This window comes from Ranitomeya imitator, chromosome 1, assembly GCF_032444005.1.
Source record: "Ranitomeya imitator isolate aRanImi1 chromosome 1, aRanImi1.pri, whole genome shotgun sequence".
Lineage (NCBI taxonomy): Eukaryota > Metazoa > Chordata > Amphibia > Anura > Dendrobatidae > Ranitomeya > Ranitomeya imitator.
In genome coordinates, this window is record NC_091282.1 from 648,839,281 (window position 1) to 648,858,469 (window position 19,189).

Below are 19,189 nucleotides of genomic sequence, written 5' to 3' on the forward strand. Positions count from 1 at the left end.
GCAATTTGCATGTTTATAAAAGTTAAACCAATTTAGGTGTCATTTCCATCCAGTACACCATCCATTCCTAACTATCTGGAGAAATAATTTATAGAATATAATGCTGATAAAGTATAAATTTTACCTATCAGGGTGTGATCTAAGTCTGAGTTGTTTCATTATAGATTAGATGTATATTTGCAGATGTCCCATGGCCATGGTTATCCATTTTCCTTTACAAATCGTTGCTTACATTTCGTACAGGATTTATTTCATTGTTCTTTCTTTGAACTCATTTTCTAAGTAAGAAAACATATAAAGGTCACTATGCATAATAGAATAAAGTTGGATAAACCCTTAGATTTCACAAGGACTGGCTCACCATGAAACGTTTTTAACAAGTTCCTGACCTATAGATGATTTTGGAGATAAGAATCATATAGATAAAGATTTTATCATCTAAAACAAGTGAACACTTAGCTCAACTTTTTAAAGGGGATATCCGGGACTTTAAAACACAAGGCATGTAGTTGCTAACAGAGGCAACTATCTTTGTGTTGTACCTGGAACTAGTCATTGAATGCTCCTGCCAGAGATTCAGCTGCTCCCTATCAATAGAGCATTAGTTTCCCATGCTGTTGACTGGACGAAACTACTGGCATCATGCTATTCACAGCAGGCTTCCCCAATTAGGCAGATAAGAGCCAGCTGTCAATCAGCATGACACCAGTAGTCCTGCCCAGTCAACAGGAAGACAAAGTGCTGCTCTGTTGATGTAACATCAGCTCAAGTCTTTGACTGCTCTGTGACGGCGGAGAAAGGCCAAACATAACAGATAAGTAAGTAGCAACTACCTGCCTGTTAGGCTGGGGTCACATTGCGTTATGTGACCCCGTTTAACGGACTACGTTAAACCGCGGCATAACGCGGTGTAATGTAGTCTGTTAATGCCGCCATTGCTAGTAATGGTGAACGCATCGCTAGCGCACAACCACATTGGCCGTCATTTGAGTGACGGACCGCGAACGCTGCTTGCAGCGTTCATGGTCCGTTCCTTGCTAGCGCAGATCGGGGATCTGCACTAGCGGGATCGGGGATCTGCGCTAGCGGGATCGGCTAACGCGATCCCTTTTGGGACATTGCGTCAGCGCAGTCCGTAGCGCTATGCGCTAAACGAACTGCCCTAACGCAATGTGACCCTAGCCTTAGAGCTTGGACAATTTTATTTTTTTAAGTCATGGTTATCCACTTTAAGGGGATCCTTTTTGCACAGATCATACTTGTTCTTTAATCATTGAATGTCTTAGAGATAATGTCTTGGGTGAAGACTATAGTGTTTTCCTAATCATAGCCACCAATGATCAGATGCTTTTTGATGACAGAGCTTTATATGCAAACATATGTGAAAGCAAGCCATGTACCAATAATGTATCTTGCATATTAATAAAATTATTTATCAAAATCCTCCTTTATAGAGAAAATGTATGGATATCTAACTCATAAATGTCAAGACTTCCTGATACCTGTGGTGATTGCTGGAATTTTATTACTGCTGACATTGTCTGGTCATCTCATCAAGATCTTCAAGCTCAGAGGTAACAAATACATAATTATGGGAATATGGGAACTACTTTAGCTAATGCTCCTTCCTTTATTTTTCAGGTACTAAAGTTCAAGTTTCTAAAAACAATGATATTGTGACTAAGGTAAATATAATAGACCAGAAAAGGGAACATTTAGCAGTTTGATCCAAGATGAGCTTGTTGCAGTTTTTGAGGAGTAGCTAGATACTGTATGTAATGATAAAGATTTCATGGATTGGTTCATGATAAAAAAAAGCTGATCGTGTTTTAATTGCTTCTCCTTCTGCAGAGTTTTTATTTTTATCGTTAAAATTGATTTTAGACTACTGCCATGATTCAGGATAGCTGTTCTTGCAAGCATTGTGTGTGCTCTAGGTTACATGTCCTGATACTGTAGATCTTCAACCACAGTTTAACTATGTATAGGCACCATACAACACTACTATTCTTACACCATGTGTAGACATCAGCAATTGTTAATGCTGAAATTTTCCATCTGTCAAGCCCACAGCAATGGACTGTTCAACGGTCAGATAACCACTTCATGTTCAAAATGAGTTTTCCATTCTTCTGCTGAGAATTTTATAGAGGTTCTCTTATCAAGGTAACCCCTGCACATATGCCACATAGGTTTTTTGTAATATGCACAAAAAGAAGGAGGTGCCTGGTCATAAACCTATCCATGAGCCTGAAGATTCCATCTACAGTATAAGAGTGGCACTTACAATGGTGCATTTGACCATTCCATATATCAAACTCTCTAATTAGAAAAAAATGTAAATGGTTGCGGTTGGGGAAATGTTTAGCCAGAAAGAGTGTGGCCCACTGTTAGGACATGCGGAATGCACCAAGTACAAGATGAAATGGAACTAGGTGCGTTCGCAGTCCGAGGTCCACTGTGCAGGTAAAAACCCTGCTGCTAGTAAGACGGACTATATGACGGTACTACAAGTATACACGCATGGGTTAACTGCACCCTGCGTGAAGGAAGCGATCCTGTTGCGTCACAGGACCGCAGTACCGCACATAGAGCGCGAGCAATAAGTCAGCGAACTCAACCCCAACTAGGATTGAAGTCCGATTAGACACTTGCTGGCACAACACCGCAACTGGGTGTGTAAGGAAACTAAATAATAATATAAAGGCACAAGAGTGCGTGCGGTGCCGCACAGACGGACGCCACTAACCACCCGGGCTTGGGTCAGGAAAGAGCAGAGCAAGCGCACGGCGCCGTACAGGCGGACACAGCAACTGGTAGCTGTAATGTGTGTTACGTGCTGTTGGATAAGTCGGGCGCTAGATAGCAAACATACACCTTCCGCGAACAGACATTCAATAGGGAGGGTATTTAAAGAGCGAGTTTCACTCACAACACACACACATATTTACGTGTTCTCCGCCGCCTTTTTGGAGAACACGTCTGCATAAGACCAATATTGCTTGGGGAGAGAGGATAGATCTGCGGGTACCTCTGTAGTAGCAACCTGAACGCACTCTCGGTGACACCTACCCCCACAAGATTCACCCCATCCCAGAATTCTGCCTGAGGACCACTCGATGTGAGGAGAGTGGTACCGTAGCCAAGGTATCCCCAACAGGACCTCATCAATTCCCTCAGGAATGATGAGCAGAGATATAATCTCCTGATGGGATGGCGACATGGACACAGTAAAAGGGATGGTCTGATGTGTTATCTGTGAGGGCAGTGTCGACCCATTCACCACTCGTACCGTTACTGGTTGAGGTAGCATAACCAGGGGTATTGCATGACGTTGGGCGAAGGCAGAAGACATAAAATTGCCCTCCGCCCCAGAATCCACGCAGAGCTCTACCGAGTGGGAGGATGAGCCTAATGTTATTGTCCCCTTAAAGGACAATTTGGAGGCAAACGTCGCCGTGTCTAGTGTACCTCCACCTACTACCACTAGACGCTGACGTTTCCTCGTCCGCTGGGAACATCTGGTGGCAAGATGTCCTGACTGCTGGCACACATGACAAACCTGGAGTCCACGAGCAGTCCGGGACTTAGATCCCGCTCGTGACACTACCATAGGCTCATGGGACTCAGGGGCCTGGACTGGAGATTCCAAAGGTTTGGCGAAGGTGGGAGCCAGCCGAAACCTCTGCCTACACTGGGCTCGCTCTAACCTCCGCTCGTGAAAACGGAGGTCAATACGAGTGGATACTGTTATTAATTCCTCCAGTGTGGCGGGAATCTCCCTAGTGGCCAGAGCGTCCTTAACGTGGTCAGCCAGCCCCCTCCAAAATATAGGAATAAGGGCTTTATCCGACCACTCCAGCTCAGATGCTAGGGTGCGGAAGTGTACGGCAAAATGGCTGACCAAGGACGAGCCCTGAGTCAATGCCAACAGTTGGAGCGCCGTATCATGGGTGACACGAGGTCCTAAAAAGACCTGTTTCAGAGTGCTCAGGAATAACGGAGCACTCTGCACCACATGATCGCCACGCTCCCACAGCGGCGTAGCCCACTGCAACGCCCTGTCCGACAGGAGAGACACGATAAACCCCACCTTTGCCCGCTCTGTAGGGAAACGAGAGGCCAGAAGCTCGAGATGTATAGAACACTGACTCACGAAACCCCTACAGGACTTACTGTCACCAGAAAATTTCTCTGGTAGCGGGAGGCGAGATAGAGTCGGAACAGGGGTGGCAGTGGACAAGGTAGCTGCAGCCACGCTAGCAGCCTGAACAGCGACAGCAGTGACATCCACAGCTGAGGTTGAACGCTCTAGAGCCGCCAACCTTCCCTCCAGCTGCTGGATGTACCGCTGTAAACGCTGATCGTCCGCCATTTACTAGCCAGACCTTGGCGCTAGTATTATGTTAGGACTGGCGGAACGCACCAAGTACAAGATGAAATGGAACTAGGTGCGTTCGCAGTCCGAGGTCCACTGTGCAGGTAAAAACCCTGCTGCTAGTAAGACGGACTATATGGCGGTACTACAAGTATACACGCACGGGTTAACTGCACCCTGCGTGAAGGAAGCGATCCTGTTGCATCACAGGACCGCGGTACCGCACATAGAGCGCGAGCAGTAAGTCAGCGAACTCAACCCCAACTAGGATTGAAGTCCAATTAGACACTTGCTGGCACAACACCGCAACTGGGAGTGTAAGGAAACTAAATAATAATATAAAGGCACAAGAGTGCGTGCGGTGCCGCACAGACGGACGCCACTAACCACCCGGGCTTGGGTCAGGAAAGCGCAGAGCAAGCGCACGGCGCCGTACAGGCGGACACAGCAACTGGTAGCTGTAATGTGTGTTACGTGCTGTTGGATAAGTCGGGCGCTAGATAGCAAACATACACCTTCCGCGAACAGACATTCAATAGGGAGGGTATTTAAAGAGCGACTTTCACTCACAACACACACACATATTTACAAGACAATACTAGCGCATGGACGTGCGGTCATGCGCAGTTTATATAGCTGCAGCACAGGAAACAGCTACAGAAGTTTTGCCCTTTCAAGACCTGCCAAAAGGACCAATGGGATGTGCTGCAGTACCTGAGCATGTGACCCTCGATCTCCAACAGGAGATCTTGCCCTGGGCATGCTCAGTGTGTGCAAATAAGGACTTAGATCCAGAAACGTCCACTCGCCGCTGCCCAGCACTGGCTTCAATGGCAGAAGCAGGAAAAGCAGCAGTAACTCTTCGCACAGAGTCAGACTGAGCGAGACGCTGGGATCGACGTCCCTGCTGAGCAGACTCCACTGCGGCTGAAGGAGAATGGGAGACCGCAGCGGAGACGGATCGAGATTCCTCCTGTGCAGCAGAGGAAACTCGACTCCTAACACACACATTTCCAGAATCCTGAAATTTGACGTATAATCATTTGTTTTCCCAAAACAAAAATTAATGTTTGATTTTCTGTTTTAGGATGACGTTTTCTACACGGAGCTGAATACAACCTATCTTACTAGACACCGAAAGTAGTGACATTAAATAATATGTACATGAGGGAGAAAACAGAACAAGCCCCTGAGGAGCATTCTTTTACAGAAAAGTGGAGATCATCAATCTGTTGCACAGTCAATGTGTGAATCTATTTTACTTTTCCTAAAAAAGATTTGAAATTGTAAACTGTGAACCATGTTCCTATTGTATCCTGCCACAGTAATAACATATCCATCCTTTCAGTTGGGGATCATTATTTTATGTTTCTTAGTTTCTTCCTAAATGGTGTAATCAAAATGTTAAGCACCATATATGTAAGCAAACTAGGTGATCTTTCTAGAAAGCAGATGACACTATGCTGGAAACCCATGTGGCCTTCATGGTGCCAACATACAATGCAGTACTCAATATACTGGGACAAAACACTGGAACAGACCTTTTCTTATCCTTTCTAAAACTTATCGATCACATGACCTTTATGTATTAGATGAGTACTAGTGTTGAGCATTCCGATACCGCAAGTATCGGGTATCGGCCGATATTTGCGGTATCGGAATTCCGATACCGAATTCCGATACTTCCCGCATATCGGATAACGGAATAGGAAGTTCCCAGAATTCAAACTGAACGCAGCAGCCAATGAGGAATGATTGGAAGTGTGGGCACATCCTGTTTAGCATGGTGGGCATGTAAGTACTGGCAAGGCTGTGATTGGCTGCTGAAATGATGTCACTCTGCACTATAAAAAACGCTGCCGCCATTTTGCGCTCACTCTGCTGTGATTTCAGTTAGGGACAGGACGCTGTGTTCTAACTGAGGGCCAGTTGAGCTAGCTAATTGCTTTATTTTCCTTTCCAAAGGCTAATTTAGCAAAACGCTGTGTGTTCTTCACTGTTCACCTTGCTCTTGCCTTGCAGCGCTGTTTTAACAGCGTTCTGCAAGGTCTCTGTGTGTGTGTGTGTGTGCAGCTCACTCTGTAGTCTGTGTGCAGCCATATACCCGGTTGTATTCAGCTCAGGGGGGGTTCACACTGCCTCACACAGTTGTCCTTTTTTGCTCATAGTGCAGCCTGCTGCACATTTTTTCTCAAATTTCCTATTAGTGTTTTTCCACCAGTCTCCAGCTAAATTGTGGAAAAACACTACATAGGATAACCTAGAGGGGGTTTTTTGGGCCTTGCAGTGCCGTTTACGGCTGTCTGCACGGTATCCGTGTGAGCCCAGCTCGCCCTGTAGTCTGTCTGCAGCCATAGCCGGTTGGATTCAGCTCAGGGTTCGTTACTGGCTCATACCTTGAGAAAAATTTTCCTTTTTTTCAAATAGTGCTGCCTGTTTAAAAATTAAAAAAAAAATTCCCTATTAGTGTTTTTCCACCTGTCTCCAGCTAAATTGTGGAAAAACACTACATAGGATAACCTAGAGGGGGTTTTTGGGCCTTGCAGCGCCGTTTACGGCTGTCTGCATGGTCTCCGTGTGAGCCCAGCTCGCCCTGTCGTCTGTGTGCAGCCATAGCCGGTTGGATTCAGCTCAGGGTTCGTTACTGGCTCATACCTTGAGAAAAATGTTCCATTTTTCAAATAGTGCAGCCTGTTTAAAAATGTTATAAAAAATTCCCTATTAGTGTTTTTCCACCCGTCTCCAGCTAAATTGTGGAAAAACACTACATAGGATAACCTAGAGGGGGTTTTTTTGGCCTTGCAGCGCCGTTTACGGCTGTCTGCACGGTCTCCGTGTGAGCCCAGCTCGCCCTGTAGTCTGTGTGCAGCCATAACCGGTTGGATTCAGCTCAGGGTTCGTTACTGGCTCATACCTTGAGAAAAATTTTCCTTTTTTTCAAATAGTGCAGCCTGTTTAAAATTAAAAAAAAAAAATTCCTATTAGTGTTTTTCCACCCGTCTCCAGCTAAATAGTGGAAAAACACTACATAGGATAACCTAGAGGGGGTTTATTGGGCCTTGCAGCGCCGTTTACGGCTGTCTGCACGGTCTCTGTGTGAGCGCAGCTCACCCTGTAGTCTGTGTGCAGCTATAGCCGGTTGGATTCAGCTCAGGGTGCGTTACTGCCTCATACCTTGAAAAACAATTTCCTTTTTTTCAAATAGTGCAGCCTGTTTAAAATTAAAAAAAAAAAATTCCTATTAGTGTCTTTCCACCCGTCTCCAGCTAAATAGTGGAAAAACACTACATAGGATAACCTAGAGGAGGGTTTTTTGGCCTTGCAGCGCCGTTTACGGCTGTCTGCACGGTCTCTGTGTGATTTAAACTAGCTCTGTAGCCCGATCTGCACAAAAAAAAAGTAAAGTTCACCAAACACAACTTAACACTTGTGTAGGCCACATTTGAAAAATAATAAAGTTTAGTCCACACTTTACAACATTAGTGTTTCTTACACCTGTTAGGAGGAGCATTTCAGGAATAAGCACACTAAGGCCTTAGTACTTTTCTGCTTATCTTTATCTGTCAACCAAGATGAAGAGGGCAGGGAGTAAGGCACGTGGGCGTGGGCGCGGAGCAGGGAGAGGAGCAGGGAGAGGACGTGGTGATTCTGTGCCTGCTGCGGGCGCCGGTGACTCGTCGTCACTCAGTTTCAGCAGGGAACAGTCCTTCATGCGCAGGTTTGTCGGAGAGCGCCGTGCACCGCTGCTGCGTGAAGACCAAATTGAAGCCGTTGTCGGGTGGATGGCAGCTAACGCCTCGGCATCAACTTCAGTTAGTGCCACATCCTCTCAGGCACAGAGCACTGGAGAGCAGCCATCTGTCTCTTCACCACCTGCCAAATTGGCCAGGCAGTCAGAGAGCCCAGGACAGGAGCCGTCTCTACTTCTGTTCTCTGAATCTCTTGGCTTGGAAACAGGGGGCCAGCCAAGCAGCATTGGAGAAATGGAAGAAGAGGCAGTGTGCAGTGATGCCCAACAGCTTTTTCTCTCTGACTCTGAAGAGGCAGGTGGGCCAGTGCCTCCGGTGACCACAGCGCAGTACGCATCTGATGATGAAACTCAGGTGCCGCTTTCTGATGCGTACTGTGCTGCCGAGACTACCCAGGAGGAGCAGTTGGTGGCAGAGGGTAGTGGAGATGATGAGGTCCTTGACCCATCATGGCGTGAGGAACAGGAAGGTGGTGGGAGCAGCTCTGAGGAAGAGCTTCCCCTTACGGGCCAAAGAGGGAGAGGGAGGGGGAAGACTGCGGAGCCTGTAGCCTCCACTTTGGCACCCGTTAGGAGCCTGTCTCTTTCCAAAGCCAAAAAGGGCGCTCCCAAGACTTGCAGTGCCTGGTCCTTTTTTGACACAGTTGCAGATGACATTTGTTTTGTCAAATGCAAGCTGTGTCATCAGAAAGTAAAAAGAGGGAAAAATGTCAGCAACCTCAATACCACAAATATGTGGAAACATGTGCGGACCAGGCACGCGGTGGAGTTACAGAAACAGACTGAAGATGTAGGCCAACCAACAGCGGCAGCTACCACCTCTTCAGCTCGTGTTGCCTCTTCCTCCAGCTCACGCACAGCTGGTTTGGCTTCCTCCCAGGATCGCCATGGAAGAACCTCTGGCACTGTTGTCCAGAGACCTTGTGTAATTCCACCCACAGCACCACCTTCCCAGTCATCCTCACACTCCCAGTCTACTCTACAGCCATCGGTAGTACAGGCATGGGAGAAAAGGCGGGCATTCTCGGCCAACCACCCCCGAGCACAGGCTCTGAATGCAGGCATTGCCAAACTGTTGTCCCTGGAAATGCTCTCGTTCAGGCTGGTGGAGACTGACAGCTTCCGTGACTTGATGGCATTGGCAGTCCCACAGTACAAGGTGCCCAGCTGCTTTTACTTCAGCAGGCAGGCTGTCCCTGCCCTGCACAGGCATGTTGAGGCAAACATAAAACATGCGCTACTGAACGCCGTCAGTAGCAAGGTCCACCTCACCACCGATGCGTGGACCAGTCAGCATGGACAGGGGCGATACGTTTCCCTCACTGCCCATTGGGTTAATGTTGTTGAGCCAGGTACAGATCGTGCGAGTGGCGCAGGACGTGTACTGCCCACTCCAAGGATTGCAGGAATCCAGTCTGTACGCATCGACTCCTCCTCTAAAACCAGTTCCTCAGATTCCTCTCTGCAGGATCCGTCACAGTCCACCTCCACATGGACCCGTGAACGTTTACCTATGACCGACATGAGCACAGCCGTGGCCAAACGTCAGCAGGCCGTCTTGAAACTAGTTTCATTGGAGCATCGAAGCCACACAGTGCAGGAGCTCTGGAATGCCATCAAGCAGGAGAGCGATGTGTGGTTACTGCCAGCGAATCTCCAGCCAGGCATGGTAGTGTGTGACAATGGCCGAAAACTGGTGGCAGCTTTGGCCCTTGGCAACCTCACTCACATCCCATGTCTGGCACATGTGCTCAATTTGGTTGTGCAGTGTTTTCTGAGGGACTATCCGGATCTTGATGCCCTGCTGCACAAGGTCCGCCTAGAGTGTGCTCACTTGCGGCGTTCCAGCTTGGCAAGATCCCGCATTGCTGCTCTGCAGCGCCGATTCCGGCTTCCGGAACACCGCATCATATGTGACCTACCTACCCGGTGGAATTCCACGTTACATATGTTGGAGCGGTTGTGTGAGCAGCAGCAAGCAGTTATGGAGTACCAGCTGCATCAGGCGCAAAGAAGTTGCAGTCAGCGCCGATCAGACTTCACAACCACAGAGTGGGCCACTATGAAGGACATCTGCCAGGTTTTGCGTCCTTTTGATTATTCCACGCGGATGGCAAGTGCAGATGATGCACTAGTCAGCATGACTGTCCCCCTTATCTGCCTGCTTCAGCAAACTTTGCAAGGGTTAAGGGATGAAGTTGTGGAAGAGGTGGAGGATGAGGAGTCACCTTTTCCATCAGCTTCTGGAGAGTCAGCGCCACGTGGTTCCTCACAAAGGGGTACGCAGGGGCCAATTTGTGAGGAGGATGAGGAGGAGTCAATGGAGGAGGAAGAGCTCCGTCCAGAGGAGGGAGCAACACAATTGTCCAGTGGTCAGTGTGTACAGCGAGGGTGGGGTGATGACGAGCGGGCAGAGATCATGTCTCAAGCAGGGGACAGCGTTTCTGGGCCAGTTGGCACTCTGCAGCACATGGTGGATTTCATGCTGCAGTGCCTGAGAAACGACCGCCGCATCGACCACATTCTCAACATGCCTGATTATTGGGTGTTCACCCTCCTCGATCCTCGCTACCGGGACAACGTCCAAAACCTCATCCCAGCGTTGACCCGGGAGCGTAAATTGCGGGAGTACCACGACACACTGGTGAATTCCATCATCTTCTCCTGTCCAACTGAGAGGAGTGCTGCTAGTGCTTTACAAAGCAGCTCAGTGCGTCGAGGCAGTGGGGGAGGCTCTGCCCAAAGAGGGAGCAGAAGCAGTGCCTCTGCCCAAGGCAAGCCCAGTATGGCACAACTCTGGCACACTTTTGTGTGCTCGCCCCAAATGTCTACACCATCACCGGCGGCTCCAGTCAGCAGGAGGCAACGGTTCCGTCAGATGGTGACAGACTACATGGCTTGCCCTCTTACTGTACTCCCAGACGGCTCTTCCCCGTTCAAGTTTTGGGTCTCTAAGCTGGATACATGGCCAGAGCTAAGCCAGTATGCATTGGAGGTGCTGGCTTGCCCTGCGGCTAGTGTCTTATCGGAACGTGTCTTTAGTGCCGCAGGTGGTGTACTAACAGACCGTCGCATGCGACTGTCCTCCGATAACGTTGACCGGCTTACTTTCCTGAAAATGAACCAGGCCTGGATCTCGCAGGAATTTGCCACTCCTCTGCCTGATTAAGTAATTGGGTGTCATCCAGGTCTCCTGCTGTGTTCATCTTTCTACCACCTGAACTGCTATTCCTGGGCTCCAACACCGCCAGTTGCGGCTCAGAAGTGCAGGCTGCACATTAAAAACATACGACCCAGTGTTATTGGGTTTCAGTAACGTCAGCTGATCCCCAGCTGTGTAGCCGGCAATGTGTCCTGCGACCACCACGCTGGCACAACAACCTAAATGTAAGGGAACCTGTCCCCCCCCACCCTGTCATTTGTTACTGAAAGAGCCATCTTGTGCAGCAGTAATGCTGCACAAGGAAAAGGTAGCTCTTTTGGTTTAGCTCCTTGCACACGCAGAACTTAACACTTATAAAATGTGTTCACTGATACCGTTATACCGTCCCGGAGCTGGGACTTTCCTTCGTAATGTGACGCAGCACAGCCGTCATTCCTACCCCCTTGGTGCCATGCGCTGCCTCCTCAGCGTTGTTTTAAGCTGTCACGGAGCCTGCGCTGTTCTGTTATCCCTTGGGCATGCCCTATTTGCGCTGCCTGTCTTTTGACTTAATTTGGTGTCAGGCTGGCTGCGCCTGTGCGGCCGCGCTGCCCGAGATCCCGCCTCGCAGTGTCTTCTGATTGAGTCACACTGTGGGCCTGGGATCCATGGGCATGCGCAGTGCATATACTAGCCTCTCACTCCCCTTCTTCACGCTTCTTCAGACTAGGCGGCGTCAGCTGATCCCTAATAGCATGCCACGGCCGTGACGCCGCACAGTCTGAAGAAGCAGGAAGGAGGTGAGTGAGAGGCGATGATATGCACTGCGCATGCCCATGGATCCCTGGCCCGCAGTGGGACTACATTAGATGACACTGCAAGGTTGGATCTCGGGCAGCTTGGACGCACAGGCACTGCCAGCCTGACACCTACATGATGTCAGAAGACGGGCACCGCTAACTGTGCATGGCCAAGGGATAACATTACAGCGCGGGCTCCGTGACAGAACCAAACAACGTTGAGGAGGTGGCGCACGGCACCAAGGGGGTTGGAATGACGGCTTTGCTGTGTCACATTACAAAGGAAAGTCCCACTTCCAGGACGGTTTGACAGTGTGAGGGGACACATAATATGAGTGTGTACTTCAGCGTTTGCAAGGAGCATAATTTTCGGAGCCACCATTTTCCATGTGCAGTATTACTGCTGTACAAGATGGCTCTTTCAGCAACAAATGCCAGGGGGGGGGGGTTAAAGGTTTCCTTTTCAACTTGCTCCACTGCAGGCTTCGGCCTACACTCTGCTCCTCTTTGATTCACTGGGTTTCAACACTGTCAGTTGCCACCTGGAAGTGTTGTCTACACAGAAAAAACACTAAGTGATGTGTCAGTGGGGTTCAGCACCGCCAGCTGTTCCCCTGCTGTGTAGTCGGCAACGTGTCCAGCACAAGCCACGCTGGCACAACAGAACAAAAGCTGCCACCAGTGCAGGCTTCGGCCTACACTCTGCTCCTCTCCTCCTCCTGCTGACCCTGGGCTTAAACACCGCTAGTTTTTGCCCGGAAATGCGAGCTTCACAGAGAAAAACACCAGCCAATGTGTTAGTGGGGTTCAGCAACGCCAGCTGTTCCCCTGCTGTGTAGCCGGCATCGTGTCCAGCACAAGCCACGCTGGCACAACCGACCAAAAGCTGCCACCAGTGCAGGCTTCGGCCTACACTTTGCTCCTCTCCTCCTCCTGCTGACCCTGGGCTTTAACACCGCCAGTTTTTGCCCGGACATGCGAGCTGCACAGAGAAAAACACCAGTCAATGTGTTAGTGGGGTTCAGCAACGCCAGCTGTTCCCCTGCTGTGTAGCTGGCAACGTGTCCTGCAAACGCCACGCAGGCACATGAACTGAAATTAAAGGGAACCTGGCCCCACCCCCCCAGGTGTTTCTATGTATAACAGCCACCTAGTACAGCAGTACTGCTGCATTTGTACAAGGTGGCTGTTTTTTTATCCTTGCCCACGTAGAATTAAACACGTAAAATATGTGTCTCATTACAGACCATTACAATGTCCCTGAGGGGTGACTTTCCTTTTTAATGACACGCACCACGCCCCTTGGTAGCGCTGCCCGTCTTCTGACATCATTGGTTGGCTGCCTGTGCCTGTGCGTCCGCCCTGCCCGACACAACCCCCCTCGTTTCATATATTTTGGCTGCGAGGGTGTGATTGATGGGCATGTGCAGTGCGTATGTTCACCTGTCTTAACTCATCTCCTTCCGCCTTCTTCAGACTGTGCGGCCTCCTGGCTGTGGTAGGCGATAAGGGATCAGCTGAGGCCGCCCAGTCTGAAGCAGGTGTAAGGACATGTGTGAGCGGCAAACATATTTACTGCACAAGGCCACGAATCCCAGCCACGCAGTGTTATTTTTTGAAAAACACACTGTGGGCCTGGGATTCATATCCATTGCTAACCGCAACGGCCAACATGAAATGAGGTGAGAAGACAGGCAGCGCTCACAGCGCATGGCCAAGGGATCACAATAGCGCAGACTCCTGTACAGCTAATAACAACGCTCAGGAATCTGCGCCCACCACCTAGGTGTAAATTTTGACACCTGTTCTGCGTCTCCTTAGAAAGACAAGTCACGACTCCACTACTGTTTGACAGTATAATGGGCTAAATAGTCTACGTGTTTTATTCAGCGTGTGCAAGGAGCAAACTAAAAAGAGCAACCTTTTACTTGTGCAGCATTAATGCTGCACAAGGTGTGGCTCTTGTACCTTGCAACACCTGAGGGGGGGTTAAAGGTTACCTTTGAAATTGGTTCAACTAGGCTTCGGCCTACACTCTGCTCCTCTCCTCCTCCTGCTGACCCTGGGCTCTAACACCGCTAGTTTTTGCCCGGAAATGCGAGCTGCACAGAGAAAAACACCAGTCAATGTGTCAGTGGGGTTCAGCAACGCCAGCTGTTCCCCTGCTGTGTAGCCGGCATCGTGTCCAGCACAAGCCACGCTGGCACAACCGACCAAAAGCTGCCACCAGTGCAGGCTTCGGCCTACACTTTGCTCCTCTCCTCCTCCTGCTGACCCTGGGCTCTAACACCGCCAATTTTTGCCCGGACATGCGAGCTGCACAGAGAAAAACACCAGTCAATGTGTCAGTGGGGTTCAGCAACGCCAGCTGTTCCCCTGCTGTGTAGCTGGCAACGTGTCCTGCAAACGCCACGCAGGCACATGAACTGAAATTGAAGGAAGCCTGCCCCCCACCCCCAGGTGTTTCTATGTATAACAGCCACCTTGTACAGCAGTACTGCTGCATTTGTACAAGGTGGCAGACTTTTTCTCCTTGCCCACGTTTAATTAAACACGTACTAAATGTGTCTCATTGAGACCATTCCACTGTCCCTGAGGTGTGACTTTCCTTTCTAATGATACGCAGCACCACCCTTGTTAGCGCTGCCCGTCTTTTGACATCATTGGTTAGCTGGCTGCGCCTGTGCGTCTGCCCTGCTCGAAACAACGCCCCTCGGTGTCTTATTTTTTTGGACAACGAGGATGTGATTGATGGGCATGTGCAGTGCATATGTTTGCCTGTGTTCACTCATCTCCTTCCGCCTTCTTCAGACTGGGTGGCCTCATGACCGCGGCATGCGATAAGGGATCAGATGAGGCCGCCCAGTCTGAAGCAGGTGTAAGGACATGTGTGAGCGGCAAACATATTTACTGCACAAGGCCACGAATCCCAGCCACGCAGTGTGATTTTTAGAAAACACACTGTGGATCTGGGATTCATGTCCATCGCTAACCGCATCGGCCGACATGAAATGAGGTCAGAAGACAGGAAGTGCTCACAGCGCATGGCCAAGGGATAACAAGAGCGCAGACTCCTGTACAGCAAATAACAACGCTCAGGAAGCTGCGCCCATGCACCAAGGTGTTATTTTCGACACCTTGGCTGCTTTTCTTTAAAAAGACAAGTCACGCCTCCACTACTGTTTTACAGTAGAATGGGCTACATAGTGTACGTGTTTTATTCAGCGTGTGCAAGTAGCAAAATTAAGAGAGCAACCTTTTACTTGTGCAGCATTAATGATGCACAAGGTGTGGCTCTTGTACCTTGCAACACCTGAGGGGGGGGTTAAAGGTTACCTTTGAAATTGGTTCAACTAGGCTTCGGCCTACACTCTGCTCCTCTCCTCCTCCTGCTGACCCTGGGCTCTAGCACCGCCAGTTTTTGCCCGGACAAGCTAGCTGCACAGAGAAAAACACCAGTCAATGTGTTAGTGGGGTTCAGCACCGCCAGCTGTTCCCCTGCTGTGTAGCCTGCATCGTGTCCAGCACGAGCCACGCTGGCACAACTGACCAAAAGCTGCCACCAGTGCTGGCTTCGGCCTACACTCTGCTCCTCTCCTCCTCCTGCTGACCCTGGGCTCTAACAACGCTAGTTTTTGCCCGGAAATGCTAGCTGCACAGAGAAAAACACCAGCCAATGTGTTAGTGGGGTTCAGCACCGCCAGCTGTTCCCCTGCTGTGTAGCCGGCAACGTGACCTGCAAACGCCACGCAGGCACATGAACTGAAATTGAAGTGAGCCTGCCCCCCACCCCCAGGTGTTTCTATGTATAACAGCCACCTTGTACAGCAGTACTGCTGCATTTGTACAAGGTGGCTGACTTTTTCTCCTTGCCCACGTGGAACTCAACACGTAAAAAATGTGTCTCATTAGAGACCATTACAATGTCCCTGAGGTGTGACTTTCCTTTTTAATGACACGCAGCACCCCCATTGTTAGCACTGCCCGTCTTCAGACATCATTGGTTGGCTGGCTGTGCCTGTGCGTCCGCCCTGCCCGACACAACGCCCCTCGTTGTCTCATATATTTTGACTGCGAGGGTGTGATTGATGGGCACGAGCAGTGCATATGTTCGCCTGTCTTCACTCCCCTCCTTCCGCCTTCGTCAGACTGTGCGGCCTCATGGCCGTGGCAGGCAATAAGGGATCAGCTGAGGCCGCCCAGTCTGAAGCAGGTGTAAGGACATGTGTGAGCGGCGAACATATTTACTGCACAAGGCCACGAATCCCAGCACCGCAGTGTGACTTTATGGAAAGGCACTGTGGGTCTGGGATTTATGGCCATCGTTAACCGCACCGGCCAACATGAAATGAGGTCATAAGACGGCCTGCACTAACAGGGTATTGCCAAGGGATAACACAAGAGCGCACTCTCCTGTACTGCAAATAACAACGGTAAGGAGTCTGCGCCCATGCACCTAGGTGTAAATTTTGACACCTGTGCTGCGTCTTCTTCAAAAGAAAAGTCCCGCCTCCACTACTGTTTGACAGTATAAAGGGCTAAATAGTGTATGTGTTTTATTCAGCGTGTGCAAGGAGCAAAATGAAGAGAGCAACCTTAGACTTGTGCAGCATTAATGCTGTTCAAGGTGTTGCTCTTGTACCTTGCAATACCTGAGGGGGGGTTAAAGGTTTCCTTTGAAATTGGTTCAACTAGGCTTCGGCCTACACTCTGCTCCTCTCCTCCTCCTGCTGACCCTGTGCTCTAACACCGCCAGTTTTTGCCCGGACGTGCTAGCTGCACAGAGAAAAACACCAGTCAATGTGTTAGTGGGGTTCAGCACCGCCAGCTGTTCCCCAGCTGTGTAGCCGGCAACGTGACCTGCAAACGCCACGCAGGCACAACAGAACAAAAGCTGCCACCAGTGCAGGCTTCGGCCTACACTTTGCTCCTTTTCTCCTCCTGCTGACCCTGGGCTCTAACACAGCTAGTTTTTGCCCGGAAATGCGAGCTTCACAGAGAAAAACAACAGCCAATGTGTTAGTGGGGTTCAGCACCGCCAGCTGTCCCCCTGCTGTGTAGCTGGCAACGTGTCCTGCAAACGCCACGCAGGCACATGAACTGAAATTGAAGGAAGCCTGCCCCCCACCCCCAGGTGTTTCTATGTATAACAGCCACCTTGTACAGCAGTACTGCTGCATTTGTACAAGGTGGCTGACTTTTTCTCCTTGCCCACGTGGAACTCAACACGTACAAAATGTGTCTCATTGAGACCATTCAACTGTCCCTGAGGTGTGACTTTCCTTTCTAATGATACGCAGCACCACCCTTGGTAGTGCTGCCCGTCTTCTGACATCATTGGTTGGCTGCCTGTGCCTGTGCGTCCGCCCTGCCCAACACAACGCCCCTCGTTGTCTCATATATTTTGGCTGCGAGGGTGTTATTGATGGGCATGTGCAGTGCATATGTTCGCCTGTCTTAACTCATCTCCTTCCGCCTTCTTCAGACTGTGCAGCCTCATGGCCGCGGCATGCGATAAGGGATCAGATGAGGCCGCCCAGTCTGAAGTAGGTGTAAGGACATGTGTGAGCGGCAAACATATTAACTGCACAAGGGCACGAATCCCAGCCACGCAGTGTGATTTTTTCCAAACACACTGTGGGTCTGGGATTCATGTCCACCGCTAACCGCATCGGCCAACATGAAATGAGGTCAGAAGACAGGAAGCGCTCACAGCGCATGGCCAAGGGATAACAAGAGCGCAGACTCCTGTACAGCAAATAACAAAGCTCAGGAAGCTGCGCCCATGCACCAAGGTGTTATTTTCGACACCTGGGCTGCTTTTCTTTAAAAAGACAAGTCACGCCTCCACTACTGTTTTACAGTAGAATGGGCTAAATAGTGTACGTGTTTTATTCAGCGTGTGCAAGGAGCAAAATTAATAGAGCAACCTTTTACTTGTGCAGCATTAATGCTGCACGAGGTGTGGCTCTTGTACCTTGCAACACCTGAGGGGGGTTAAAGGTTACCTTTGAAATTGGTTCAACTAGGCTTCGGCCTACACTCTGCTCCTCTCCTCCTCCTGCTGACCCTGGGCTCTAACACCGCCAGTTTTTGCCCGGACGTGCTAGCTGCACAGAGAAAAACACCAGCCAATGTGTTAGTGGGGTTCAGCACCGCCAGCTGTTCCCCAACTGTGTAGCCGGCAACGTGACCTGCAAACGCCACGCAGGCACAACATAACAAAAGCTGCCACCAGTGCAGGCTTCGGCCTACACTCTGCTCCTCTCCTCCTCCTGCTGACCCTGGGCTCATAACACCGCCAGTTTTAGCCTGGAAGTGCTAGCTGCACAGAGAAAAACACCAGCCAATGTGTCAGTGGGGTTCAGCAACGCCAGCTGTTCCCCTGCTGTGTAGCCGGCATCGTGTCCAGCACAAGCCACGCTGGCACAACCGACCAAAAGCTGCCACCAGTGCAGGCTTCGGCCTACACTTTGCTCCTCTCCTCCTCCTGCTGACCCTGGGCTCTAACACCGCCAGTTTTTGCCCGGACATGCGAGCTGCACAGAGAAAAACACCAGTCAATGTGTCAGTGGGGTTCAGCAACGCCAGCTGTTCCCCTGCTGTGTAGCTGGCAACGTGTCCTGCAAACGCCACGCAGGCACATGAACTGAAATTGAAGGGAGCCTGCCCCCCACCCCCAGGTGTTTCTATGTATAACAGCCACCTTGTTCAGCAGTACTGCTGCATTTGTACAAGGTGGCTGACTTTTTCTCGTTGCCCACGTGGAACTCAACACGTACAAAATGTGTCTCATTGAGACCATTCCACTGTCCCTGAGGTGTGACTTTCCTTTCTAATGATACGCAGCACCCCCCTTGGTAGCGCTTCCCGTCTTTTGACATCATGGTTAGCTGGCTGCGCCTGTGCATCCGCCCTGCGTGAAACAACGCCCCTCGTTGTCTTATTTATTTTGTCAGCGAGGGTGTGGTTTATGGGCACGAGCAGTGCATATGTTCGCCTGTCGTCACTCATCTCCTTCCGCCTTCTTCAGACTGTGCGGCCTCATGGCCGCGGCATGCGAAAAGGGATCAGCAGAGGCCGCCCAGTCTGAATCAGGTGTAAGGACGTGTGTGAGCGGC

At 50.1% G+C, this 19,189-nt stretch overlaps 1 protein-coding gene across 2 annotated transcripts in view; it reads left to right on the top strand.

Annotated features, from left to right (window-relative positions):
• The window catches only part of LOC138638855 (uncharacterized), a 71,664-nt gene extending 65,751 nt beyond the window's left edge, over positions 1-5,913 (top strand). For both annotated transcript variants that reach the window (XM_069728552.1, XM_069728543.1), the window contains 3 exons: positions 1,455-1,574; positions 1,642-1,685; positions 5,466-5,913. In XM_069728552.1, the coding sequence (XP_069584653.1) occupies positions 1,455-1,574; positions 1,642-1,685; positions 5,466-5,522 (221 nt within the window). In that variant the 3' untranslated portion in view covers positions 5,523-5,913. The remainder of the gene's footprint in view (positions 1-1,454; positions 1,575-1,641; positions 1,686-5,465) is intronic.
• The last annotated feature ends 13,276 nt before the right edge of the window (positions 5,914-19,189 follow it).